The sequence below is a fragment of the Saccopteryx bilineata genome, chromosome 4, assembly GCF_036850765.1.
Source record: "Saccopteryx bilineata isolate mSacBil1 chromosome 4, mSacBil1_pri_phased_curated, whole genome shotgun sequence".
Classification (NCBI taxonomy): Eukaryota; Metazoa; Chordata; class Mammalia; order Chiroptera; family Emballonuridae; genus Saccopteryx; species Saccopteryx bilineata.
The window spans coordinates 61,119,001-61,145,848 of NC_089493.1; the positions used below are offsets into that span (position 1 = coordinate 61,119,001).

At 38.8% G+C, this 26,848-nt stretch overlaps 1 protein-coding gene and 1 non-coding gene across 8 annotated transcripts in view; one reads left to right on the top strand and one right to left on the bottom strand.

Moving 5' to 3' along the window:
- Positions 1-26,848, top strand: part of SLTM (SAFB like transcription modulator) — a 60,015-nt gene that overhangs the window by 20,994 nt on the left and 12,173 nt on the right. For 3 of the 7 annotated variants that reach the window (XM_066275667.1, XM_066275661.1, XM_066275665.1), the window contains 12 exons: positions 9,825-9,852; positions 11,180-11,648; positions 12,241-12,290; positions 15,873-15,991; positions 18,800-18,949; positions 19,178-19,281; positions 19,376-19,542; positions 20,414-20,499; positions 20,735-20,898; positions 23,257-23,437; positions 24,182-24,306; positions 25,539-25,709. In XM_066275667.1, the coding sequence (XP_066131764.1) occupies positions 9,825-9,852; positions 11,180-11,648; positions 12,241-12,290; positions 15,873-15,991; positions 18,800-18,949; positions 19,178-19,281; positions 19,376-19,542; positions 20,414-20,499; positions 20,735-20,898; positions 23,257-23,437; positions 24,182-24,306; positions 25,539-25,709 (1,814 nt within the window). The remainder of the gene's footprint in view (positions 1-9,824; positions 9,853-11,179; positions 11,649-12,240; positions 12,291-15,872; positions 15,992-18,799; positions 18,950-19,177; positions 19,282-19,375; positions 19,543-20,413; positions 20,500-20,734; positions 20,899-23,256; positions 23,438-24,181; positions 24,307-25,538; positions 25,710-26,848) is intronic. The other 4 variants (XM_066275662.1, XM_066275666.1, XM_066275663.1 and 1 more) reach the window with 3 other exon arrangements.
- Positions 14,939-15,014, bottom strand: TRNAI-GAU (transfer RNA isoleucine (anticodon GAU)). Its single transcript has one exon. It is a non-coding gene; the product is annotated as a tRNA-Ile (tRNA).

The following is a 26,848-nucleotide window of genomic DNA, read 5'->3' on the forward strand; positions in this document are numbered from 1 at the left end:
AGTGAGGCTATATATTGGCTCTCTGTTTATTAAAAAGGGGAGAAATGTTTCTGATAAGTTAGATTATTCAGGAAGGATATGGTAGGCATGTGAAAGTCTTTAGACTTGTCCTCTACAGTGTCTCCAAATACATTCATTTCTGAGTGACAAAGAGTAGATGAGGAAAATTAACTCTCATATTGGGAGAGTCGCTTTTCTAGATTACTAATTTGCAAAAAGGTGGAGTTGAGAGCCCTTTATATACTTTGGCAACTAGCTTTTTAAATTTCCATCAAGGGCCAGTTCTCAAGTTGTACAGGTAGTGAAAGTTTCATGTTGAAGGGTCCCCATTCACATACTAATCTATATATTTATTTATAACAGTTTATCAGATGGAAGTAAAATATCTTAAGGAATGGATTCCTTTTTCTAATTTCACCAATTTTTATGGGTTAGAGATGGCCTTGCTCCCATTCGATTTGATAAAGAAAAGTTATTTCTTATCAAGGAGCAAGTTTTGCCTTATTGTTTCAAAAGATAGAGAGGTTACATGTTCAGAGACGTTCTCTTGAAGTAAAAATGACTTTTTTTTTAAATGACTTTTTTTCCTCTTTCTAAATAAAAGTGAAACATCAGAGACATAAGTGTTCCTGGATTCTATCATGATGTAATATTTCTAAACATGCTTAATGAATTCTGAATATATTGTCTTACTATGTGCATTAAGGAATACTGTGTAGAGCGAAACTATCATGCAGTGCCAGCTATTTCCAACTCATGGGCAGTCTTGTTTCTTTTCTTTCTTTTCTTTTTTTTTTAGAAGTGAAGGATGTGATAGAGGAATTCAACCCATAATTACTGAAACTCATTCTCTGCTTAGGAAACTGCAGTTTCCTTTCCCATTAGTTTTATTTACTTTTTTAGATTTTATTTATTCATTTTTATTAGAGAGAGAAGGGAGAGAGAGAGAGAGGGAGAGATAGAGAACAGGGGGAAGTGCAGGAAGCGTCAACTCCATATGTGCCTTGACCAGGCAAGCCCAGGGTTTCGAACCGGCAACCTCAGCATTCCAGGTCAATGCTTTATCTACTGCGCCACCACAGGTCAGGCCAGTCTTGTTTCTTTTCTAGCTTCATTCACTTTCCCTTTCTGCCTTATTGAAACAAACCCCAGATACCATATTTCGCTTAAAATTTTTCAGTATGTATTCTAAAAGAGAACTCTGGTTTTTTAATTTTTCTTCTTCTTTTTCTTTTCTTTTTTTTTTGTATTTTTCTGAAGTTGGAAACGGGGAGGTAGTCAAACAGACTCCCGCATGCGCTGACCGGGATCCACCCAGCATGCCCACCAGGGGGCGATGCTCTGCCCATCCGGGGTGTTGCTCTGTTGCAACCAGAGCCACTCTAGCGCCTGGGGGCCATGGAGCCATCCCCAGCGCCCGTGCCATCTTTTGCTCCAGTGGACCCTTGGCTGCGGGAGGGGAAGGGAGAGTCAGAGAGGAAGGAGGGGGGGAGGGGTGGGGAAGCAGATGGGGGCCTCTCCTGTGTGCCCTGGCCGGGAATCAAACCCAGGACTTTTGCACACCAGGCCGACACTCGACCACTGAGCCAACCTGCCAGGGCCAATTTTTTTTTTTTTTTTTTACAAATATAGATTCAGAGAGAGGGATAGATAGAGATAGACAGACAGGAACAGAGAGAAATGAGAAGCATCAATCATCAGTTTTTCGTTGCGACACCTTAGTTATTCTTTGATTACTTTCTCATATGTGCCTTGACTGCAGGCCTTCAACAGACCAAGTAACCCCTTGCTGGAGCCAGCGACCTTGGGTCCAAGCTGGTGAGCCTTGCTCAAACCAGATGAGCCTGCGCTCAAGCTGGCGACCTTGGGGTCTTGAACCTGGGTCTTCCGCATCCCAGTCCAACGCCCTATCTACTGCGCCACTGCCTGGTCAGGCAACTCTGGTTTTTTATATTATCACTCCTAATGTAAGATTTTAATATCAAATATACATAGTTGGTATTCAAATATTTAATTGTCTATAGTTTTTTATTAATAGGTTTTGTTTGAATCCAGATACAAACAAGATCTATACATTGTGATTAATTATATTAGTCAGGAGTCTTTTAATCTTTAGTATTTTCCTTCCATCTTTTTTTCCCCATTTTATTTTTTGAAGAAATTTAATTGTTTGTTTTGTAGGGTAAAGGTTGGCAAAGTTTTTCTTAAAGAACCAATTAGAAAAGATTTTAGCCATTGTGGGCCATGTGGTTTGTGTTATACCTCTTCAACTCTTGTGTGAAAGCACCCACAGACTGTAGGTAAATGAATGGATACAGCTATTTCAATAAAAATATTACAAAATGAGGCATCTACTGTAGTTTGTCATCCCCTGTGAAGAGCTTCCGTAGTCTATTTTTTGCTTGTTACATTTCTGTATAGTTATTCCACATACTCCTCTGTTTGCTGTCTTCCTTGTAAATTGGTAAGTTGGTTATAGGATCTAGATAGAGGCTTGCTATCCCAATTCAGGGTACCTCTCACCCGCCAACACAAGCAGCTATTTCATAGGTAGTGTATTATTCCATTTGGATGCACATAACGTCTGGGTTTTTTTTGTTTGTTTGTTTTTTTCTTTACAGGGACAGAGAGAGTAAGAAAGAGGGATAGATAGGGACAGACAGACAGGAATGGAGAGAGATGAGAAGCATCAATCATCAGTTTTTTTCGTTGTGATACCTAAGTTGTTCAATAATTGCTTTCTCATATGTGCCTTGACTGCGGGCCTTCAGCAAATGGAGTAACCCCTTCCTCGAGCCAGCGACCTTGGGTCCAAGCTGGTGAGCTTTGCTCAAACCGGATGAGCCCGCGCTCAAGCTGGTGACCTCGGGGTCTCGAACCAGGGTCCTCCACACCCCAGTCGACGCTCTATCCACTGTGCCACCACCTGGTCAGGCTGGTTGTATCTTGAGGATGGTGCCAATTGTTGATGTTCCATACCCCATTGATTAAAGTGATATTTTAATTCTATCATTTTTTAAAATTTATTACCTAGAACATTTCAGGAAAGAGAAACTTATCTACTATTTGGTTTCCCAGTGGTACAGTTTACAAAGAAAAGCCAGGATATATGTTTGATTCTTTTCTTTTTATTTACCAGTTTTCAGAATAATGGGCTGGTTCATTAGTATCTCCAACAGTCAAGAATGAGTATTTTTCTGCCTTAATTTCATTTAGAACTCATGGATTTAAATGTATTTAATTCCATTGTAATTATTATTATTATTAATGCTCAAGTTGTCCCATCTGTAATTAGGGGGAGCCTCCTCAAGTTGGTTTTTTAGTTCTTTCAACATGACCTTAGTAGTCTGATTTCCTCCTTGCTTTCTGGTACGTAATGATGTTCTAGTTCCAACTCCAGACCTAAAATTAGCCATTTAATTTTTTTACTGGTAAATGGTATTTCAGTACAGCAATTTCAGTGGTAGGGATATTCGTTGCTACTGAGTTATTCATGTTGTGAATAACTTCTTTTGAATGTACAGTGCCTGAAAAAATATATTTTTTAATTTACTTTTAAGATAAAAGAGATTGAGTTCATAGGGATATTTCTAAGTTAATGATTTCTTTTATCTTATAGTATACCCGCAACAGTCTTAGGATGATAATACCAATATATTTATTGAAAATAATTTAAGATTTTTTTTCCCAGTTAGGGCTCTTCTAAGGGTGAACTCCTCCATGAATAAACAAATTACAATATTTTATACTAGTTCTGTTCTGTGTGATTGTACCATCCAGTTAATACATATTTAGCTTGACCTACTTTATTTTCAGTATTCAGGTGTTGCCTTTTAAAATAATTAGCCTACAGCATCTTGTGAATGTATAATTATTTCCAAATAAAATGTTAGATTTAATCTAATTTTATAATTTAAATTATTTACATGGTTCCAAATCAAAGCTATTGGATAAGATATATTCTATTTTTTTTTTTCTAAATTAAGTTAGAATAGGGGAGGCAGAGAGACAGATTCCCGCCTGTGCCCGGACCGGAATCCACTTACTAAGCCTCTGATGGGGCGATGCTCTGCCCATCTTGGGCCATGATGGACAATTGAGCTATTTTTTTAGTTCCTAAGGCAGAGACCATGGAGCCATCCTCAGCACCAGAGGCCAAATTGCTCGAGCCTATCCAGCCATGGCTGCAGGAGTAGGGGAGAGAGAGAGAAAAAAAAAGAGACAGAGAGGGGTGGGACGAAAAGCAAATGTTCGCTTCTCCTGTGTATCCTGACTGGGAATCAAACCTGAGAGGTCCACATGCCAGGCTGATGCTCTACCATTGAGCCAACCAGCCAGGGTTAAGATATATTCTAAAAGTCCCCTTCACCCATCCTCTTATTGTTAAATTTGAATGTCATGATTTATCCTTCTATTATTTGCTTTTTTTTTTTTTTTCCTGTATTTTTCTGAAGCCGGAAACTGGGAGAGACAGTCAGACAGACTCCCACATGCGCCTGACCGGGATCCACCCGGTACGCCCACCAGGGGGCGATGCTCTGCCCCTCCGGGGCGTCGTTCTGTTGCGACCAGAGCCACTCTAGCGCCTGGGGCAGAGGCCAAGGAGCCATCCCCAACGCCCGGACCATCTTTGCTCCAGTGGAGCCTCGGCTGCTGGAGGGGAAGAGAGAGACAGAGAGGAAGGAGAGGGGGAGGGGTGGAGAAGCAGATGGGCGCTTCTCCTGTGTGCCCTGGCCGGGAATCGAACCTGGGACTTCTGCACGCCAGGCTGACACTCTACTACTGAGCCAACCAGCCAGGGCCTATTATTTGCTTTTTAAAAATAAACAAATATGCAATATATTTGTATAGAGATTGATTTATTTAAAGCTAATCTTCAGGCTTTGACTTGAAGCTCAAATCCTTAGCCTTTAGGCATTAGCCTCTAAGCCAGGGGTCCCCAGACTTTTTTTTTTCTTTTTTCTTTTCTTTTTTTACAGAGACAGAAAGAGAGAGTCAGAGAGAGGGATAGACAGACAGGAACGAAGAGAGATGAGAAGCATCAATCATCAGTTTTTCACTGCGATATCTTAGTTGTTCATTGATTGCTTTCCCACACGCGCCCTGACTGTGGGCCTTCAACAGACTGAGCAACCCTCGCTCAAGCCAGCGATCTTGGGTCCAAGCTGGTGATCTTTGCTCAAACCAGATGAGCCCGCACTCAAGCTGGCAACCTCAGGGTCCCGAACCTGGGTTCTCTGCATCCCAGTCCAACGCTCTATCCACTGCGCCTCCGCCTGGTCAGGCCCCAGACTTTTTACACAGGGGGCCAGTTCACTGTCCCTCAGACCGTTGGAGGGCTGCCACATACAGTGCTCCTCTCACTGACCACCAATGAAAGAGGTGCCCCTTTGGGAAGTGCAGGGGGTGGCGGATAAATGGCCTCGGGGCCGCATGCTAAGCAGTTCATCATACTAGATAGAATTTGGTACAAATTATACTTTTATTAGTTACTAACAATATTGTGGCTTTGGCAGGTTCTCTTAGTCAGTTTCTATGTCTATAAAATAAACATAATTTCTTCCTGCTAGATTAATGTGAGGATTAATCATAGATCTGAACACAGAACATGTGTATTTAGTGGTTACTTGTATTATTATTGTTGTTGTTTTTTATTTTATTTTACAGAGACAGTGAGTCAGAGAGAGGGATAGACAGGGAAAGACAGACAGGAACGGAGAGAGATGAGAAGCATCAATCATTAGTTTTTCATTGCGCATTGCAACACCTTAGTTGTTCATTGATTGCTTTCTCATATGTGCCTTGACCATGGGCGGGCCTTCAGCAGACTGAGTAACCCCTTGTTGGAGCCAGCGACCTTGGGTCCAAGCTGGTGAGCTTTTGCTCAAACCAGATGAACCCGTGCTCAAGCTGGTGACCTCGGAGCCTCGAACCTGGGTCCTCTGCATCCCAGTCCGACGCTTTATCCACTGCGCCACCGCCTGGTCAGCTTTACTGGCTTTTTTTTTTTTTTTTTTTTTACAGAGGCAGAGATAGACAGGGACAGACAGGAACAGAGAGAGATGAGAAGCATCAATCATCAGTTTCTCGTTGTGCGTTGGGACTTCTTAGTTGTTCATTGATTGCTTTCTCACATGTGCCTTGACCGTGGGCCTTCAGCAGACCGAGTAACCCCCTGCTGGAGCCAGCGACCTTGGGTCCAAGCTGGTGAGCTTTTGCTCAAGCCAGATGAGCCCGCGCTCAAGCTGGCTACCTCGGGGTCTCGAACCTGGGTCCTCCGCAACCCAGTCCAACACTCCATCCACTGCTCCACCACCTGTTCAGGATTTACTGGCTTTGATACCAGTTACTTGAGAATTTTCTGGGAATTTTTCTCAAAAATGTATATATTTGCTAATGCTTTAATTCTTAAAAATTTCCTTTGGTCTCAGTCTCTTCTGTCTTTCATGATTGTACCATGTATATTCTTTTCTCTGCCTTTGCCTCTGATGTTCACTAACTCAAAGAGCTTTCCTTTTTTTGTCTTATGAAGTCTAGATACCTCTCAAAGCCAGATTTATCTCCATTGCCTCCATAAAGCTTTCTCTAATATCTCTTTATGTAATGCTTTACCTTTTACAAAAAATTTTTATGTACATTATCTTATTTAATCCTGTATATCCTTTTTAGGTCATATGCTATCTCTATTTTATAGGTAAACTTCATTTAGATGACAGTACCACAGAGGTAAACTGTTTTGGTGGTAAAGACAGTATAAATACCTAGGTCTCATAATGCCTAATCTGATATTCTTTTCACTAAATCACACTAGTAAATGTTTTGTGAATTCTATTGTACTTCCATAGTGCTGAAGTTAAGTGCTTTATATATAAATGAACAGTTATTCAGTCCTTCCACCTAAAAATAGTAGTGTCTCCACTACATTTATTCAATAAATTAATTCAACAACTATTGAGTGTTTATTATGTGCCAGATATTTTGTATTTTCTATGATCTTTAGCATATTGCTGGGTAGATAAGGTTATTTTGAAGGTTTGTTTTAAATTAGCCAGGTTGTACAATGTTTACATACAAGTCAGGGAAAGGAGGCCTTCCAGAAGAGGTCTTCTTATCTAGCACGTGATATGTACATGTATTACAAGATTAACCTAGGAGAAGGTAATAGAATGGGTATATAGCAAACACTTTGTTAATTGAAAAATAAGTCTTAACCTTGACTTTGTCTCTTAGTAATCATAGCATCTAGGATAAAATAGAAATAGAGATGCTTTGGGCTTGTGTCATGTCTGTGCATATACATCATTTAGACAGAAATATTTTCCCATTTTCTTGTATTTCTTGGTTTCTTTATTGCAAGGATTTTGAGGCTTATATTTGACTTTTGGTTTAATGTTAGTAGTGCTGTGTTTACTGCACATACCCACACAGTGAATAAACAGGCACTGATACATCATGGCTCATCTTTTCTACTAACCCTGGTTTTGTGCTCCTCCCTTCCCCTCATAGTAATTGGTTGGTAAGAGTCTTCTCCTTGGGTATTTAAGTCTATAATGAAGCACTATTTTAAGAAACTAGAATTATGAAATCCTTCAGAAGACATGTTGAATAATTAGGGTAAATACCTAAAACCTTATCAGCCAAATAAGGCAAATCTTACTAGTACGTTTAGCAGTTAGAAATCACATTTCTAATTGGTAGGAAGTATAACAGAAAGAATTTTTCTTTTTACATCACAGTATTTAAATTTTACTTTTTAGAATAGCAGATAATTTGGCCATTTTTTTCTTTGACCTATCAATATTCCATCCTTAAAAAATTAACTTGGAAGTGGTGTGCTGTTGGCACCACAGGTAGATAAAGTAGAGGCAAGTTATATTTTTTAAGTTTACTTGTTCTGCCGTTTTTTTGTGTTTTTTTTTGTATTTTTCTGAAGCTGGAAATGGGGAGGCAGTCTTAGACTCCCGCATGTGCCTGACCAGGATCCACCCAGCACGCCCACCAGGGGGCGATGCTCTGCCCATCTAGGGCGTCGCTCTGTTGTGACCAGAGCCACTCTAGCACCTGGGGCAGAGGCCATGGAGCCATCACCAGCGCCCAGGCCATCTTTTGCTCCAATGGAGCCTTGGCTGCGGGAGGGGAAGAGAGAGAGAGAGAGGAAGGAGAGGGGGACGGGTGGAGAAGCAGATGGGCGCTTCTCCTGTGTGCCCTGGCCGGGAATTGAACCCGGGACTTCCGCACGCCAGGCCAACGCTCTACCACTGAGCCAACCGGCCAGGGCCTTGTTCTTCTTTTAAGTAGAAGTTCAGATATTGCAGTTTACTTATCCTCCAAGATAAATTACTAAAGTGAAAGAGAGTTTGTAAGAAAAAGATGTATCAGTAATTCCAGCATAACTCATCCTTTGCTATCACACTGCCTATTGCTCCACCAAAGTTAAAGCATTTTTCTTTCCTTTCTAAATGTTGCAAGTTAGAAACCTAATGATTACAACTAAAGTCAGTAACAGTATGTTCCAGTACAACAATTAAGAGATTAGAGCACAAAATAATGGATTTATATAATAATAAGATTTATACTGCTATCAATAATCAAGTTATTTTGCACTATTTTACTTTCTAAGCTTAAGGCTTAGTTGATTCAGTGTTTTTAATTTCCGTCACATTGCTTTAGTGTATTTAAAGTTGTTTTTCTTTTATGGTTAAATGTTGCTGTAAGTTTTTTAACTGCTAGGCTATCATTCTAATGCATGTGAGTGGTTCTTAAATTGTAGTCTCTGGACCAGCAGCATCAGCATCACGTGAAAACTTGTTAGAGATGCAAGGTCTCTAGCTAACCTAACTGTAGACCAGAATCAGAAACTTTCGTTTATCAATCTGTGTTTTTAACAAATCCTTCCAGGGGATACTGTGCCAAATTCACACAAGCTTGACCGAAAATTACCTACTTCTACGCAGGTTTTATTTTTTAAAGTTATAAATTAAAACACCCCTCAATTTTTTTCATTACTGAGATTATAATGCATATTACTTTGCTTATTTGTTATGATCTTTAATTTGGGAAAATGTTGGTTCTATCTTTGTGTGATTAGTTCAGGGAGTTTTGCAGTATTTGCTTGGTGTAAGTAAGGTTTTTTCCTCTGAGGTATATCTGTTTTCAAGCTAGCACATGCTTAATTTTAGATTAGGTGAAGATCACATATTTTAAAATCATTAAAAAAAATGTGTTACTTGTTTTGATTACCTATAGCACAAATAACCATTTTTAAAGTGGCTGGCCACCGATGTCTATGACAACTATGAATTTATTTTAACAGATAAGGAGGAGTGAGTAATTTGAAACAAACTACTTCTATAGTCTTCTTACTTTTGAAATGCCTAAAAAGGGAGTGTGTTTTTTGTTTATTTTGTCTATTAATGTGCATTTAAGCTCATGAAAGTGTATGTGTTGAGGTTATAATATGCCTTAAGAGTGAACTGAGGTATAAAAAGTAATCAGGTTATTCTTTTTATTGACAGTTCTTAATAGGAGTAAGATTTGGATTATATAAACTAGCTTTGAATATTGAAAATAAAGTAATCCAGTTCATTGTTGATCTAATTTTTGATAGAATTGCCTGTTTTCTTATCTAAAATCTTATGTAGTAGGAATATGCCACATTTCTCTAAATGGACTCTGGTTTTTATTGGAATATTCTACATCTGTTAGTGATAGGTCTCCCTAACTGATGTTGTTAAGTTCTATACCAGTTTAAGGTAGTTGATACCATTACTAAAATCCAGTTTTAAGTGATTTCATTTTACATTTGATTATTCTTTGAATTTCAGGATGGTGAGGAAGAAGAAAATGAGAAAGGTATGTGTGATGCTAAGTAGAGTTTAAAAATTGCTGACATTTAGAAAAACAGTAAATACATGAAAATAAAGCATTCTTTATTTGAAATCTTATTTTTAAAATAAGCGTACTTTTAAAATTTATCAATTTAGTAAATTGTTAGTATCTTGATTTTATTTTTCAATTGGTTTTAATTTTTTTTCACACTTAAGGTTTGTTCTAGCTTAACGGTACAATCAGTTACTGTAGTGGGCAATGCCATTTTTTCATTTGATCCAATATTAATTAGAAACAAAACCTGGCATACGGTAAGTGGATTGCATCCTTAAGACTGGCACTGCAGTAACTCATATGTGCTTGCTGGAGTTATAGCATATGTAAACGGATAGTTAATTCTGCAACTATTCCTAAAAATGGTGAGTGACCAGGAGACTGACTTTTTGTTTGCTGCTTAGACAAACATTCATACAGTCTTCTGACAGTTTTAGTAATTTAGGAGATCTGTCTCATCCAATACGATTACAGGGACATTGTAGCAATACTTGTGGTCAGTACAAGATTATGGAAGAGTTCTTGGACAGAAGTCAAAGGATCCTCCTTTGGACTAGAAAAGACATGGAGCAGGGTTCTAACCAAGACAGAATAAAAAACCTAGAAACAATGAGGAAGTAAAACTACTGACTGAAAATCTCATATACCGGAAGCCTTTCTATTTTGGGGAAGTGCAAGACATTTTTGAAAATGATAATAGTGAGACTGAAGGACAGGATGAAGACTGGAAATGATCAACTTCCTGAACATGATGGAGCAGGCCATCTTTGGAGCCTTCTGTAGCAGTTTTCCATGATTCGGGACTACCCAAGAATTGAATAAGAAGAGCGAAAAAGATGGGGCCCTGAAATACTTTGAAGACTGACTGATATCCTCAGGCTGTGACCTTTCAAGACGTCATCGTGGGAGTTCTGAAGGTCACAAGGGCTAAATTCTAAGATGATTCGAACACTGAATAACAAATCTTCACATTCGTCACTATCTCCTGGAGGAACAACAGTCTTCCATATGCCATTAACTTATAATCAGAAATGAAGAGCTGGTATCCTCTGGATGGAACCATTTTCACACTTGTTGTTTGGTATCTGTATGTAGAAATCAATTTTTTCCATGAAGAATAAGTGATCCTGGGTAAAGGATTGTTTATATTAGTTAATACCCTTGTGTTTTTTTTCCCCTAACCTTCCATCAGTGCTAATAACTGGCTTTATATTTTCTAGGTCCTATTCTAGCTTATGAATATGAAATTGTTTAAACTTCTTGTTTTGCCATATTTATTCCTGTTAAATCCTCTTAGATATAGCAGGTTCTGGTGATGATACACAAGAAGTATCTAAACCTCTTCCTTCAGAAGGGAACCTAGCTGAGGCTGATCACACAGCTCATGAAGAGATGGAAGCTAATGCGACTGTGAAAGAAGCTGAGGATGACAACATCTCGGTCACAATCCAGGCTGAAGATGCCATCACTCTGGATTTTGATGGTGATGACCTCCTAGAAACAGGTAAAAATGTGAAAATTACAGATTCTGAAGCAAGTAAGCCAAAAGATGAGCAGGACGTCATTGCACAGAGCCCGGAGAAGGAAAGCAAGGATTATGAGATGAATGCGAACCGTAAAGATGGTAAGAAGGAAGACTGCGTGAAGGGTGATCCGGTCGAGAAGGAAGCCAGAGAAGGTTCTAAGAAAGCAGAATCTGGAGACAAAGAAAAGGATACTTTGAAGAAAGGGCCCTCGTCTACTGGGGCCTCTGGTCAAGCAAAGAGGTTTGTTTTTCTATGTCAGTTCTTTACGATACTGAATTCCAGCATTCAATAAGATCACTCTACATTAAGGGGGTGGCTTCAAGACCATGTACAGTAATTAGTACTTATGATCCTGCCTATAATATTTTTGACCGTCATAAGTTACTTTAAAAAATTTTCAAGATCTTCATAATGTGCAGTGTGTTCTACTGATTGCATTGTCGAATTGTCAGCATATATTTGGTTTTTGTTTTTTTTTCAAATTGACAATTTTTTTTGTTTTATTTTTAAAAATCCTTGTGATGATGGTTAATGAACAACTATCAGTCCTAACAACACAAAATGAAGTCAAGTCCCAGTCCTGAAATCTGGAGAAGATGGCCATATATCCACTGAATAGAATTGTCAGAAAAATCTAGATCTTCAGGCATCTTGGGGAAAATCAGTGCAAGAATCCTGAGGGAATCATTTGTTCAAATAACCTAATCTAGGCCTTTGGAATTGTTAATTTTTGTGAATAGTACCAGTTTGAAATATAGTCAATATCAAGCTGTTCGATTTTTGTTTCTTTGTTTTTTGTTTTCAATTTTCTTCTGGTGATTTGCTTCTTTAGCTCTTCAAAGGAATCCAAAGACAGCAAGACATCATCCAAAGATGACAAAGGTAATGGGTTTTTCCTATTTATTTTGTGCAAAATTGCATATATTCATTTATTTTTTTATTTTATTTTATTTTTTTCCTGAAGCTGGAAACGGGGAGAGCCAGTCAGACAGACTCTTCGCATGCGCCCGACCGGGATCCACCCGGCACGCCCACCAGGGGGCGATGCTCTGCCCCTCCGGGGGAGATGCTCTGCCCCTCCGGGGCGTCCGCCCAGAGCCACTCCAGCACCTGGGGCAGTGGCCAAGGAGCCATCCCCAGCGCCCAGGCCATCCTTGCTCCAATGGAGCCCTGGCTGCGGGAGGGGAAGAGAGAGACAGAGAGGAAGGAGGGGGTGGGGGTGGAGAAGCAAATGGGCGCTTCTCCTATATGCCCTGGCTGGGAATCGTACCCGGGTCCCCCGCACGCCAGGCCGACGCTCTACCGCTGAGCCAACCGGCCAGGGCCTGCATATATTCATTTAAAAAGGAATATTTGCATGATGTTTCTTTTGACATTTAGTCCTTATAATTGACGTACTAAAATTTTGGATGGCCATTGTATAAACTGGAGTTAGACTTCACTATAATTTTGATGTGGTTGAAGCATTACTCTTTAGTTAATTTGTAACTGGTTTGAGTATGTTAAAAACCCATTTGGAATGTGCTTTTATCATTGTTTTCAAGCAACTATATTGAATGCTGATATAATAGATACTTCATTTTTTTACATTATAATTTCAGAAGTATATTATCTTTAGTTGCAATCATTTGTAGCTCCTACACACTACCATAACCTTTCCCTGTTCTTTCTGGTAGGAAATGTGCTATAAGTTATATTACTGTAATATATATTTGTGGAGTATAATATTTAAAGGAAAATCAGTCTTCAACATTTGGTTTTATGTTTTTCATTCTTCAAGTACAACTTTTAGTATGCAGTATATTTTAATTCTTCAGAATCTACTTCCTATTTTGACTTATCTTGAGTTGATGGAATCTTATGTAGGATAGTAGTTTTACTTTAAATTCTTGTAAGCTTAAAGGTGCAATATTTAATTGCTTCCCTGTTATTGGGAAGTCTGGTTAGCTCACTGATGTGTGCTATAGTTCCATCTGAGACATATGCAGTCTACATGAAAACTATTTCTTGTTTTTTAAAAAAGTATTTTAAGACAAGTAACTCCATTCAGATAATGCAAAGTCCTAAGGTACCTCTACAGTCCCCCCAAAAGGAATGTTATGTGTCCTGTATGGTTTATTTATTCTATTTTCTTGGCATATTTTAATATTTGGAAATTTTATAATTGATTTAGTAATTTACAATTAATTACAATACCTACATCCTGTACAGCTTTGTTTAATGGGTAAGATAATTTATTGTTATCTTTTTTAAATTGAATTTATTGGGGTGACACTGGTTAAAATACTTATGAGTTTAGATGCCGATTCTACAACACATTTCTTCTGTACACCGTATTGTGTGTTCACCCACCCAAGTCCAATCTTCGCCAGCCACCATTTATCCCTCCATGGCCACTTCCACCTCCCCTTCCCTAGCAGTCACCACATTGTTGTCTGTGTCTGTGAGTTTTTCTCTTTTTTTGTCTGATTTTTTTTTTTTTTTGCATTTTTTCTGAAGCTGGAAACAAGGAGAGACAGACAGACTCCCGCATGCGCCCGACCGGGATCCACCCGGCACGCCCACCATGGGGCGACGTTCTGCCCATCCTGGGCGTCGCCATGTTGCGACCAGAGCCACTCTAGCGCCTGAGGCAGAGGCCACAGAGCCATCCCCAGCGCCCGGGCCATCTTTGCTCCAATGGAGCCTTGGCTGCGGGAGGGGAAGAGAGAGACAGAGAGGAAGGCTTGGTGGAGGGGTGGAGAATCAAATGGGCGCTTCTCCTATGTGCCCTGGCCGGGAATCGAATCCAGGTCCTTCGCACACTAGGCCGACGCTCTACCGCTGAGCCAACCGGCCAGGGCTTTGTCTGATTTTTTATCAATCCCTTCACCCCTTTACCCAGCCCCAGCCCTGATAGCTGTCAACCTGCTCACTGTGTTTGAGTCTTACTGTGTTTTCTTTTTAATTCAGAAGTAGTAGTCTTGGTTAAATGTTTTTTTCCTATTAAAAATTTTTAAATATGTAATTAGAGAAGCATGTGAGCCCAAATGTTACTGGTAACATAAAAAAGAGACATAAACTTCTTGTTACCATTTTGTAAGATAAAACAGATCCTTTTGATAAATATATTTCTGAAGAATAGAAATGCAGCAACCATTAATATTTAAAATACGTCAGGTTAATGTTTTCTCATAAGTCTACACTGCATAATTTTTTAACTAAAATTTGTGGCATGTTTTTAAAAGCTTTGAAAATTTTACCCTTTTTTTTTTTTTTTTTGTATTTTTCTGAAGCTGGAAACAAGGAGAGACAGTCAGACTCCCGCATGCGCCCGACCGGGATCCACCCGGCACTCCCACCAGGGGGCGACGCTCTGCCCCTCCGGGGCGTCCAGCGCCACTCTAGCGCCTGGGGCAGAGGCCAAGGAGCCATCTCCAGTGCCCGGGCCATCTTTGCTCGAATGGAGCCTTGGCTGCGGGAGGGGAAGAGAGAGACAGAGAGGAAGGAGAGGGGGAGGGGTGGAGAAGCAGATGGGCGCTTCTCCTGTGTGCCCTGGCCAGGAATCAAACCCGGGACTTCTGCACATCAGGCCGATGCTCTACCACTGAGCCAACCGGCCAGGGCCGAAAATTTTACTTTTTACATATATATTGAAGTTATTAAAATTGTCATTTTTAATTGCTTCTATACTGTTTCTCTTAAAGTGGGTAAGAATTCCTTTGTAAATAAAGTCAAATGAATGAAAATAACCCTTCTAGAACAGCACATTTGAAGAAAAGCACTGAAGGGTGACTGACTAGGCCTATATTCTAAGAAATGGGATCTGTTATGTGAAACCGTAATTTGCATATGGGAATAAAACAGAAATGATTCATATAACTATGTAGCTATTCTAAGAATTTTAAGGTTTCTGTTTTCTTGTAATTAATTTTTTTCTTTGAAGATTGTCTTATATTGAATCCAGCATTATCCAGCTGCATATAATTCCCAATTCCCCTTACTCTTTCTCCAGTAGAGAGTGAAAATGAGCTGCTTGGCTAGTCTTTTTATTAAACATTTAAATTCTTGAAAAGTTTATCCCTTGTTTGACTTCCCCTCTTGCACTCCCAATTTTTCAGGCTCTAAAGTCCATAACAAATACAGGTAATTAAGCAGTCTTACATTCCTAGATAACTGCTTCCTGGTTGCCTGTATTTATTTAGTGCTATGGTAGAGTATAAATTATTATACTTAACAGCACAAGTTTAAGACATGTGGTTGGTTTTTTTTACCCACTAAACTCACGTAGTAGGAAGTATGCAGTGTTCAGACTTGTTTTCTCATTGTAGTTGTATTGCCTGTTATTGTGGTTGGGTTTGATATAGTTAGGTCATACTGTCAAAATTAAATGAGAAGTTTTTGTAATTTTCAAATAATACAGTTCTAATAATTTTTTTAAATCCAATTGAGATACTTAAACATCTGATATTAAATCTATTCTAGGAAGTACAACTAGTACTGGTGGTAGCAGTGGAAGCTCAACTAAAAACATCTGGGTTAGTGGACTTTCTTCTAATACCAAAGCTGCTGATTTGAAGAACCTCTTTGGCAAATATGGAAAGGTACATTCTTTTTACCTTTTTATCCATCTTTCTAGTATCTCCATTTGAAACAGGAGTTTATTCAAAACAGTATTATATAAAATCTTTTAGGACTGTTATCAGCATAATTATTGTTATGTGTTAATTATGCATTTCATCATGTTATCTCTGAGTCCTGGGGAATCTGCATTTAAAGCTGATATTTTGGGCCCTGGCCGGTTGGCTCAGTGGTAGAGCGTTGGCCGGCGTGCGGGGGTCCCGGGTTCGATTCCCGGCCAGGGCACACAGTTGAAGTGCCCATCTGCTTCTCCACCCCTCCCCCTCTCCTTCCTCTCTGTCTCTCTCTTCCCCTCCCACAGCCAAGGCTCCATTGGAGCAAAGATGGCCCAGGCGCTGGGGATGGCTCCTTGGCCTCTGCCCCAGGCGCTAGAGTGGCTCTGGTCGCAATAGAGCGACCCCCCAGAGGGGCAGAACGTCGCCCCCTGGTGGGCAGAGCGTCGACCCTGGTGGGCGTGCCGGGTGGATCCTGGTCGGGCGCATGTGGGAGTCTGTCTGACTGTCCCTCCCCGTTTCCAGCTTCAGAAAAATACAAAAAAAAAAAAAAAAAGCTGATATTTTGGGCCCACTTAAGCCAAGGACTGAGTTTTATTCATCACATTCATCATGATTTTTCTAGGACCTAGGATTGTTGAGGTTGATTTGGTCACCTGCAAAATAGAACTAGACTAATATTAGGCGATGGGATATAGAATTGGAAAAATAATGATGTGGTCCCTGTAATCATACAGATTCTGATTCAGTGCTGGAGATAAATGTAAAACTGGTAAAAAATATCAGAAGTACTGTGTTCTCTGATGGTAGAATATAGGGTGCAAAAGAGAGCAAAAGGGGTAGGCTTTCTTGTGGTTTGATTCATTAGAAAAAGTCTCTCTGACATATAAGGAAGAACTAATGGGAGAAATAGTCAATAATGAATTAAATATTCAATTAATAGTTGTTGCATTGAATTGCAGTTGCTCTGAAACCCTTAGGACAGTCACTACTCGGCCCTGGCCAGTTGGCTCAGCGGTAGAGCGTCGGCCTGGCGTGCGGGGGACCTGGGTTCGATTCCCGGCCAGGGCACATAGGAGAGGCGCCCATTTGCTTCTCCACCCCCACCCCCTCCTTCCTCTCTGTCTCTCTTTTCCCCTCCCGCAGCCAAGGCTCCATTGGAGCAAAGATGGCCTGGGCGCTGGGGATGGCTCCTTGGCCTCTGCCCCAGGCGCTAGAGTGGCTCTGGTCGCAATAGAGCGACCCCCCGGAGGGGCAGAGCATCGCCCCCTGGTGGGCGTGCCGGGTGGATCCCGGTCGGGCGCATGCGGGAGTCTGTCTGTCTCTCCCTGTTTCCAGCTTTTTAAAACAGGAAAAAAAGAAAAAAAAAAAAGGGACAGTCACTACTCTACATTACATTTTAAACTACATCATATGTTAACCTACTCTAGTGTAAGTTCTTTGATAACAGAGACCTTATAGACTATGTGTGCACATGATAGGCTTTGAAATATTTATTAAATCAATATTGTTAAATAGCCACTAATAAATATAATAAAAATCTATTCTGTTTAATGTAGGAGTTGATTTTTTCTTTTCTCTAACTTAAGAGTTCTTATAGGTGACTGATTCGGAACACTGAGAATTATAGTCCCATGATCATCTGTGGTATACTTTTTGTTGTATTTTCAGTTATTTATTGTTAGAGATATAAAAACAGTATTTTAATGATGGCATTTGGCTTGACCTGTGGTGGTGCAGTGGATAAAGCATCGACCTGGAAATGCTGAGGTTGCCGGTTCGAAACCCTGGGCTTGCCTGGTCAAGGCACATATGGGAGTTGATGCTTCCAGCTCCTCCCCCCTTCTCTCTCTCTTTCTCTCTCTCTCTCTCTGTCTCTCCCTCTCCTCTCTAAAATGAATAAATTAAAAAAAAATTTTTTTAATATTTAAAAAAATAATGATGGCAGTTATTAGTATTAAAACTGTATAAGGATACTACACACTTGATGAAATTGCTGTTGGGTCAAGTTGGCCTTTCCCAGAGTTGAAGATGAAAGCTGAGTTACGGCCACCTACTATGCCTTACAACTTCCTAAATCCCTGTTTACTTCGTCCTGGCATTATATCTGTGCTCCTCACTGTTCTGCACTAGATTGCTCTCTCACTGTTCTTCTCACTGTTGTCATATTTTCTTCTCATCTAACTATTCATTTTATAGAATTGAAAGTACTTGTCACTTTTATATTCATAAGCATTTTTAAAGGTCATCAATGAAAAATATGTCTTTTTAAAGTATAATGCACAAGGCTGATTCATTTGGAAAACTTCTTATAGTAACTGTAGACCAGTGTTAAACCTCATTTATAAACATTTTAGAATCTTATCCCATTTTTTCCCCTCTAAGAGATTTAGGAGGTACTTATAATAGGAAAATTTTGGCCCAAATCTAATTGAGAATATTTTTGCTTTCATTAAGTGTACTATATTACTTCATCGATGTAACTAATTGTTTTTTGGCTATGTATTTTAAAAAGTTAAAGAGAAACTAAAATAGTAGGTTAAATTGCTTTGATGCTTTAATTGTTCCTTGAATATTTACTAAGTATTTATAGGCCAGGTAGATGATGGTCATGAGACTATGAAACAGATGTTTATGCTAAATTTATCCTTTATTGTGTTTTAGGTATCTGAAAAGATCCTTTAACTTGATTAGTCTCAGTTTTGAAGTTTTGTCTGTTTATAAATGTGTGTAGTTGTGAAATTGTAAAACTTTCTAAAGTATAATCTTATTTTGCAGGTTCTGAGTGCAAAGGTAGTTACAAATGCTCGAAGTCCTGGGGCCAAGTGCTATGGCATAGTAACTATGTCTTCAAGCACAGAGGTGTCCAGATGCATTGGGCATCTTCATCGCACTGAACTGCATGGACAACTGATTTCTGTTGAAAAAGTAAGATTGCCTCACTATAAAAGGGAGGTTGCTTTGAGGACTAGTAATTCAATTTAAATATGTTACACCAGTAGGGCATAGAATTAAGAATGATTTTTATTTTTATGCATTCATTTTCATTTTTTTGTTTTTTTTGCTTTTATGGCTATAGATTTTCTACCATCAGCATACTTTTTAAAGTCATAAAAATGTACATCTAAAAGATTTTTTTCTGTTTAAACCTTTCAGGTTAAAAGTGATCCTTCTAAGAAAGAATTAAAGAAAGAAAATGATGAAAAGAGTAGTTCAAGAAATTCTGGGGACAAAAAAACTATGAGTGATAGAAGTAGCAAGTAAGGATTTATTTTTTTTATAATACATGGACTTTTCTGGGTACACTATGAAGTAGTTCTTATTCTGTTTTTTTGTGTGGGGTGCTATGTTCAGGACACAAGCCTCTATGAAAAAAGAAGAGAAAAGGTCATCTGAGAAATCTGAAAAAAAAGAAAGCAAGGATACTAAGAAAATAGAAGGTAAAGATGAGAAGAATGATAATGGATCAAGTGGCCAAACTTCAGAATTTATTAAAAAAAGTGAAGAAAAGAAACGAATAAGTATGCTACATACTTCTCTTCTCAAACTCTTTCTAATGCACTCTACAACTTAATTTTTACAGTGGAAGAGAAAACTTGAAATTACAAACCAGATAAATATTTAAAACTTTATTGTTAGGTGTTACTGTTTAGAAAAGGAGCTCTAGTAGGACTAATCGTCTTTTCTTCTACTCTTAGAAAACAAATATGGCCCTGGCTGGTTGCCTCAAGTGGTAGAGTGTTGGCCCGGCGTGTGGATGTCCCGGGTTCAATTCCTGGTCAGGGCACACAGGAGAAACGCCCATCTGTTTCTCCGCCCCTCTTCCTCTCGCTTCTCTCTCTCTTTCTCTCTCTCTCTCTCTCTCTCTCTCTCTCTCCCCTTCCTGCAGCCATGGCTTGATTGGAATGTGTTGACCGGAGGCACTGAGATGGCTCCATGGCCTCTGCCTCAGGTGCTAAGAAGAGCTCAGGTGCTGAGCAATGGAGCATCGCCCCCTGTTGGGCTTGCCGGGTGAATCCCGGTCAGGGGCATGCAGGAGTCTGTCTCTGTCTCCCCTCCTCTCACTGAATAAAAAAAAGAAAAGAAATTAAAAAAAAAAGTGTCCATCCCACTAAGCCTCTTTACTATGAAATGTGGCTGACTCAAAACCATTATTGATTGGTAGCTGTATAGTTGAGTTGGGATCTTTCGGTATCACTGTAAATATTTGCATTAGCAGCTTGAGCTATTTCTAAAAACTTTGCATTTATGTTCTCATAAAATAAGTAGCTTTTTCTAATTTTATGTATTGGTTTGTGAATATCTAGTTATCTAAGAATTCAGCATTTTCATATTATATTTTTTAAATTAGAAATACTTTGTAGACATTTATCTAATTTTTTTTTCTCTTAGGATCAAAGAGTCCTGGACATATGGTAATACTAGACCAGACGAAAGGAGATCATTGTAGGCCATCAAAAAGAGGAAAATATGAGAAAGTAAGTCCCTGAGGCGGATGTTACATACAATTCCACCTGTTTTTAGAAAAAAATAATTCAGTATCTCTGTAATCTTCCTCTGTAATTACCTCTGTAATAATTCCATGCTAGAAAATCTAAGAAAAAGGGAATGTTATTACTCATTTAAGCTTTTTAAATAACCAGCTGAATGTGAAAAACAAAACCCAAAATTATTGTCACATAAAAATCCTGTTAATAATTCTTGTTTCTATAGGTTCATGGAAGAAGCAAGGAAAAGGAGAGAGCTAGCCTAGATAAAAAAAGGGACAAAGACTACAGAAGGAAAGACATCTTACCTTTTGAAAAGATGAAGGAACAAAGACTGAGAGAACATTTAGTTCGTTTTGAAAGATTGCGACAAGCAATGGAACTTCGAAGGTAGAAAAAGTCTATTTTATATCTGTCGTTACCTATAGGTTCATATGTAATGTTATTGAAAATTCTGTCGCAACAGAAAGCTATTTGCCATTTTTAAGAAGTACAGTAAAACCTAATTATTTCTCAAATTTGCATGGCATTTTACCATTTAAAAAGTGTCTTTCCATCTATTATCTCTATCTCAACAGTCCTGTAAGGTTATTCATGCCCATTATATAAAGGAAAAAAAAAAAGAGGCCCAGAGAGGCTAAATGACTCTTCCAATGCCACATTGCTAATGAGTGGCAGAGTCGGGACTCAGACCCAAGTCTTCTGACTCCAAGTCCAATGCTCTTTCCTCTTCAAAGTTGCTGCCATAAAGGATATGACTTTAAAGGAAAAATTGATATTTGAGATAAGATAGTCTCAATGTAAGCTACAGTGTTCAAATAGTATACCGACATATTAAGAAAAATTTATCGTACTTTGGATTAGAGCCCAAGTGAAGGAAGATTAGCCCTGTAAACCTTATTTTGTTCGAGCTCTATCTCAAACCAAGAATCCTCTTGAAAAGAAACTGAGAACAAAACATTTCCATTTTTGGTGGCTGTATCTTAGCTGTTCACCATGAGTGCCATTTTACCCTTTTTTGTACATTAATTTCTGGATGACACTTAAAATATTCTGTGAAATGTTTTTATTTTTAATAGATATTTCCAGATATTAACTTATCTAATTGAGAGGTAACTTACATGGGATTTCATCTCTTCATTCACAAGAGTGTTAGGAACCACCAGATATTTTTATCAACTTAAATAATACTGATTGCCACACACTTGACTAAAAGGAAATAATCTGTGCATTACTCAGAACCCATTTTCCCTTTTTTTTGGTGAAGTTCCAGTTTGTTGAGCTTCCTATTTAGATGACAACAAGTTGAGAAGAGTGAGAGCAGTACCTAACTAGAGCAGCAATCCTCAAAACTCTCAGACACCCCCTTTATATAAAAATATGTTGTAGTACCGCTTATTCTGAAATAAAATTGATGTATAAGATACCTACTTATATAAACTACTTCCAAAACAGCAATATTATGCCTGAATTCTAATATAATAGAGAAATCAAAGTAATTGATAATGGAGCATGTATTCCAGATACGAACATTTAGGCATGACTGTCCAGAAGACCTAATGAAGTAGTCCGAGTTTGCACCCCTCTTTAGACTCAGTGAAAATGTGACAGCTGCAAATAGACTGATAGTGGTGTGTCGTATTGGTGAGTCAAAAACCAGGAGTGGTGTTGACATATGACATGATTTCTCAAGTGGTTAACAACTCTTGGTGAAGGTCTCAAGGTATTATTTTCCCTTTTTTTTTTACAGGTAGTTGCATTCCTGGACATTGTAGTGTATGTAAAACTGACAAAGCAAACAAGCCAACCTGGCATGTATTAGAAATGAGTTAAGTTTGAGGTTCAGATTTTTTAAAGGTTGATTTTGTTTTGTTTTAATGACATAAATGTCCATATGTCATTTGAAAGATTATTAAGAGTGTTGGTCAGTTTTTTGTTGGCAGGACTATCCTGTGCATCATAAGACATTTAAAATCTGTGGTCCCCACTCACTAAATGCTGGTAGCAGCCCCATGTTCATTGTAATCATTAAAAAAATGCCCCTTCAATGTCCATGGGAGTATGGCCCATTGAGACCCACTAGGTTGCTGGAGGAAGACACTGAGAGACAAAGTGCACTGAGCTCCATAGAGTGAGAAATGACAATAATGATTAAGAGTCTAATACAGCCAGTTCATTCACGTCAGCAAACATATGAACTGCTTCCTGGCTCAAAATTTCGTATTACCCAGAGCCATCTATTATGGGCCAATGAATACTCAAAAAAAAAACAACCCCGTAAGGGCCACCATTTTATTACATATAATCTATGTTGATGAGTATGATCCCAGGTCATCAGAGTAAGACATACCTTGTTTAAAGAGATAGAATATACACTAGATACCGGGAAATTTTTCTATCAAAAACAATAGAGGTTGTAGTTTTATAAATTCATATATGTAGAATATCTCCTTTTTAAAATGGCAGTTGTTGAATGGGCTGTTATTATAGTGGGATTCTTATTTATAGGGGTCATCTAACACAACTATTCTAAAATTCAGCTGCTCAGTTGACAGTCGTAATAAATAAGTGACAGTGTTGGGGTCTGTTTAAAGTTTCATTTTGAGTTTCTTTCCAATTATATTAAAACTACTTAGATTGAGTTAAAGTTTAAAATTGCCATCTCAAACAATTCAAATTCAAAAGCTATTCTTTTTTACACAGTGCTAGCATAAATTTTAAGTATTTCTAAATACTGATTTTTGTTAGACGAAGAGAGATTGCAGAAAGAGAGCGTCGAGAGCGAGAACGCATTAGAATAATTCGTGAACGGGAAGAACGGGAACGCTTACAGAGAGAGAGAGAGCGCCTAGAAATTGAAAGGCAAAAACTAGAGAGAGAGAGAATGGAACGCGAACGCTTGGAAAGGGAACGCATTCGTATTGAACAGGTGCAGTCAGAAAATCTTTTCATCTTAAATAACTGATCTTTTTCAAACCCTGTGATTTTTGCCCTGAAATTTGCTTTACTTTTGTAAAGCTTCTATAGAATGAGTTCAGTTTATGATCATTTATTAAGTGTCCCTGAAAGATAACAATGAATTAGGTGCTAGTTACAAATATATTTAAGTAGTGACTTTGTTTTAGCTAATTTGTAAGAACTTGAGCTCTGCGATATCATGGCAGCCTAATAGTCTGAGCATAGGACTCTGAGTCCAGAGTAGTTGTAATCCAGGCTCTGTCACTATCCCAAACTTAGAAAATACTATTTCCTTACATATTATAGTGGGAATGATTTCCCAAGGCTGGAAGGAAATAATGCCTCTCTGCAGATTTGCATTCAAGATTTTAAGGCACTTAAGAGTCCATACATATTAAGAACCCTATTTCTTATTCCCTGTATGTAGTTGCTTTTGTTTCAATCAAATGATTAAACTAAATCTGACCTTCCCAGTTACTTGCCACCTTTCACCACCTAAACTCTGTTATGTTTAATGTTGCAAAACAGTAGCCGTAGCCTAGATTACTGAATCCTGGAGTCAGATTTGTTTTTATATATACACATATGTCCCAAGTGTTTTGCTTAGTGCTTGCCTGTGATGATTTCTTAATGACAGGATTAAAACAAGGTTGCGTATATACTTACCTTATGTTTTCATTTTGCTTTGGTTGGTTCTTCCCTCTGTTGTCTGAAGGAACGTCGTAAGGAAGCTGAGCGTATTGCTAGAGAACGGGAGGAGCTGAGGAGGCAACAGCAGCAGCTTCGTTATGAACAAGAAAAAAGGAATTCTCTGAAACGCCCACGTGATGTAGATCATAGGTAGTTGTTGCTTTCCTTCTTATAGTTACTTTTGCTACCTTACTCCTTTCAAGCCAAAACTTGAAAGAACTAGCAGCTACAGGCAACCATCACTGGAATAAGAGGTTGTGATCAACAGGGACGGGCATGATTGCAGTCAAGGAGTGGACCTAGTGCATTGTCAAGTAGGAAGAGCCTCCCCTTCTTTCTCTTTTTCCGTCCTAATGCCAGATGTTTTCCCATTGTGACTGGAAATACATGGTCATAGTAACCTTCAGTGGTGATTTTCATACTCAGTCCCATTTTCAAAAGTCTTACAGAGTTGTACAGTAGTACAAAAAGAACAGAAGTCATAAACTTGGGAAGACTAAAACATAGATTCTGCTGTGTGTGTTTATTATTTGCTATAGATTTCAAAAATGTAATATAGTTACTTAATTTTCTCAATATAAGTTTCATAAAATTTAGTTGATAGTGTTGAGAAATAGATGTAATGAATGAATCGTGCTTGGGACTTTCCTTTCTAACCTTTCCAAAGTTAAATATAACTGAAAAGGTTGTATACTGCTGGTTAGACTTTTACCATTATATGGTATATCAAGTATTTTTATCTTGTCTTTTCCATCTAATTTATTTTTTATATCTAATAATTTTGTTTATTCATTTTTCTTACGTGAGAACCTGGGAGAAGCAGGGAGGCAGAGAGACAGACTCCAGCATGCCCCGGACTAATATCCACCCAGCATGCCCACTAGGGGGCATTGCTCCCTTGCAGTCGGAGCCATTTTAGCACCTGAGGCAAGTCCATGGAGCCATCCTCAGTGTCTGGGCCAACTTGCTCCAGTGGAGCCTTGGCTGTGGGAGGGGAAGAGAGAGACAGAGAGGAAGGAGAGGGGGAGGGGTGGAGAAGCAGATGGGCACTTCTCCTGTGTGCCCTGGCCGGGAATTGAACCCGGAACATCTGTACTCTGGGCTGATGCTCTACCACTGAGCCAACCGGCCAAGGCCCATCTAATCTTAAAACAGACAATTTTTCAACTACATTCTCTCCTGTGAAATTTCTCTAACATTAAATGACTTAATATAGTTTGATAATTTGTTGCCAGCTCATTCTCATAACAATGTTTTGTGTTTTGAATTTATTAGTCCTCTGTATCCTCATTTTCTAGAATGTGGTATGTATGACTCCAAGTAAGTGTTGTTGAATTATTGTAATACTGATTTATATAAATGAGCTAATATTTCTCTTTAAGGCGAGATGACCCTTACTGGAGTGAGAGTAAAAAGTTGTCTCTAGATACAGATGCAAGATTTGGCCATGGGTCTGAGTATTCTCGCCAACAGAACAGATTTAATGACTTTGATCACCGAGAACGGGGCCGTTTTCCTGAGAGTTCAACAGTACAGTCTTCCTCTTTTGAAAGGTAAATAGATTATGTTGAAAATTGTCATATTTAGTACATGAGTCTTGCTAGTAATAAGTTCAGTTCTCTATTAAAGTCTCAATGATGCCTGACCTGTGGCAGCACAGTGGATAAAATGATGACCTGAAATGCTGAGGTCACGGGTTAAAACCCCAGGTTTTAACCTGAATCTGCCCGGTCACGGTGCAGATGAGAAGCAACTACTACCACAAGTTGATGCTTCTCCTCCTCCCCCACCTTTCTCTCTCTATCCTCTCTCTAAAATCAATAAATAAAATCTTTTTAAAAAAAATCTTACTGAAGAAGTAGAGGTCAGAACTGAGTGTTCAAAACAAATAGTAGTATGTTTGGTTTTTGGTTTTTTAGTGAAATAAGCTGTGTATTTAGGGTGGGTTTTTTTGCTTAAATTGCTTTCGCTCTCTGGGCTTTTTGGTATATCCTAGTATGAAAATACCTTAAAATATTGCAACTGAAGAGTCAAGGTGACCCACCCAGGTGGCTGTAAAAATTGGTTTGAATAACGAACTGTGAAATGGAACTAGTTTAAAATATGACACAGCACTAAGCATCGAGTTTAGAAGCTTTACAATAACAAGCGCAGTCAGGCTGAACCTGTATTCCCAGGGAGTGACGTTTCCGTTGGCCAACAAACAAGTCCCAGACTCATCCCCGTGAGGTGTAACTCTTTCCCTTTTCCTTTCTCTCATGTGAAAGATCCTCAGAAATGACCATGGAAAACATGAAACATTGATATTTACCCTATGGTCAACTTCTAAAGAGATGTAACAGCCATAACTCAGAGATGAATAGACATGTAGTATTCATGTGATGACTTTCTATATACTTTGAGAAACCCTCAAAGAATGAACTTCCTAGCAGCTTTTGTCCTTTTGGAGTAAGGCAAAAGATAATTTACTGCCACACAGGAATCAACCACAGCTAGGATTTACACAGTTAAGGTTTATGCTAATGGACAATTCAACTGATAGACCTTTGTCCATGCTTTTTATAGTAATTTTAGACCAAACACTTCTTACATTTTTATTTATTGATTTGAGAGACATTGATTTCTTACTCCGCTTATTTATGCATTCATTGGTTGATTCTTGTATGTGTCCTAACTGGGGATCAAATCCATT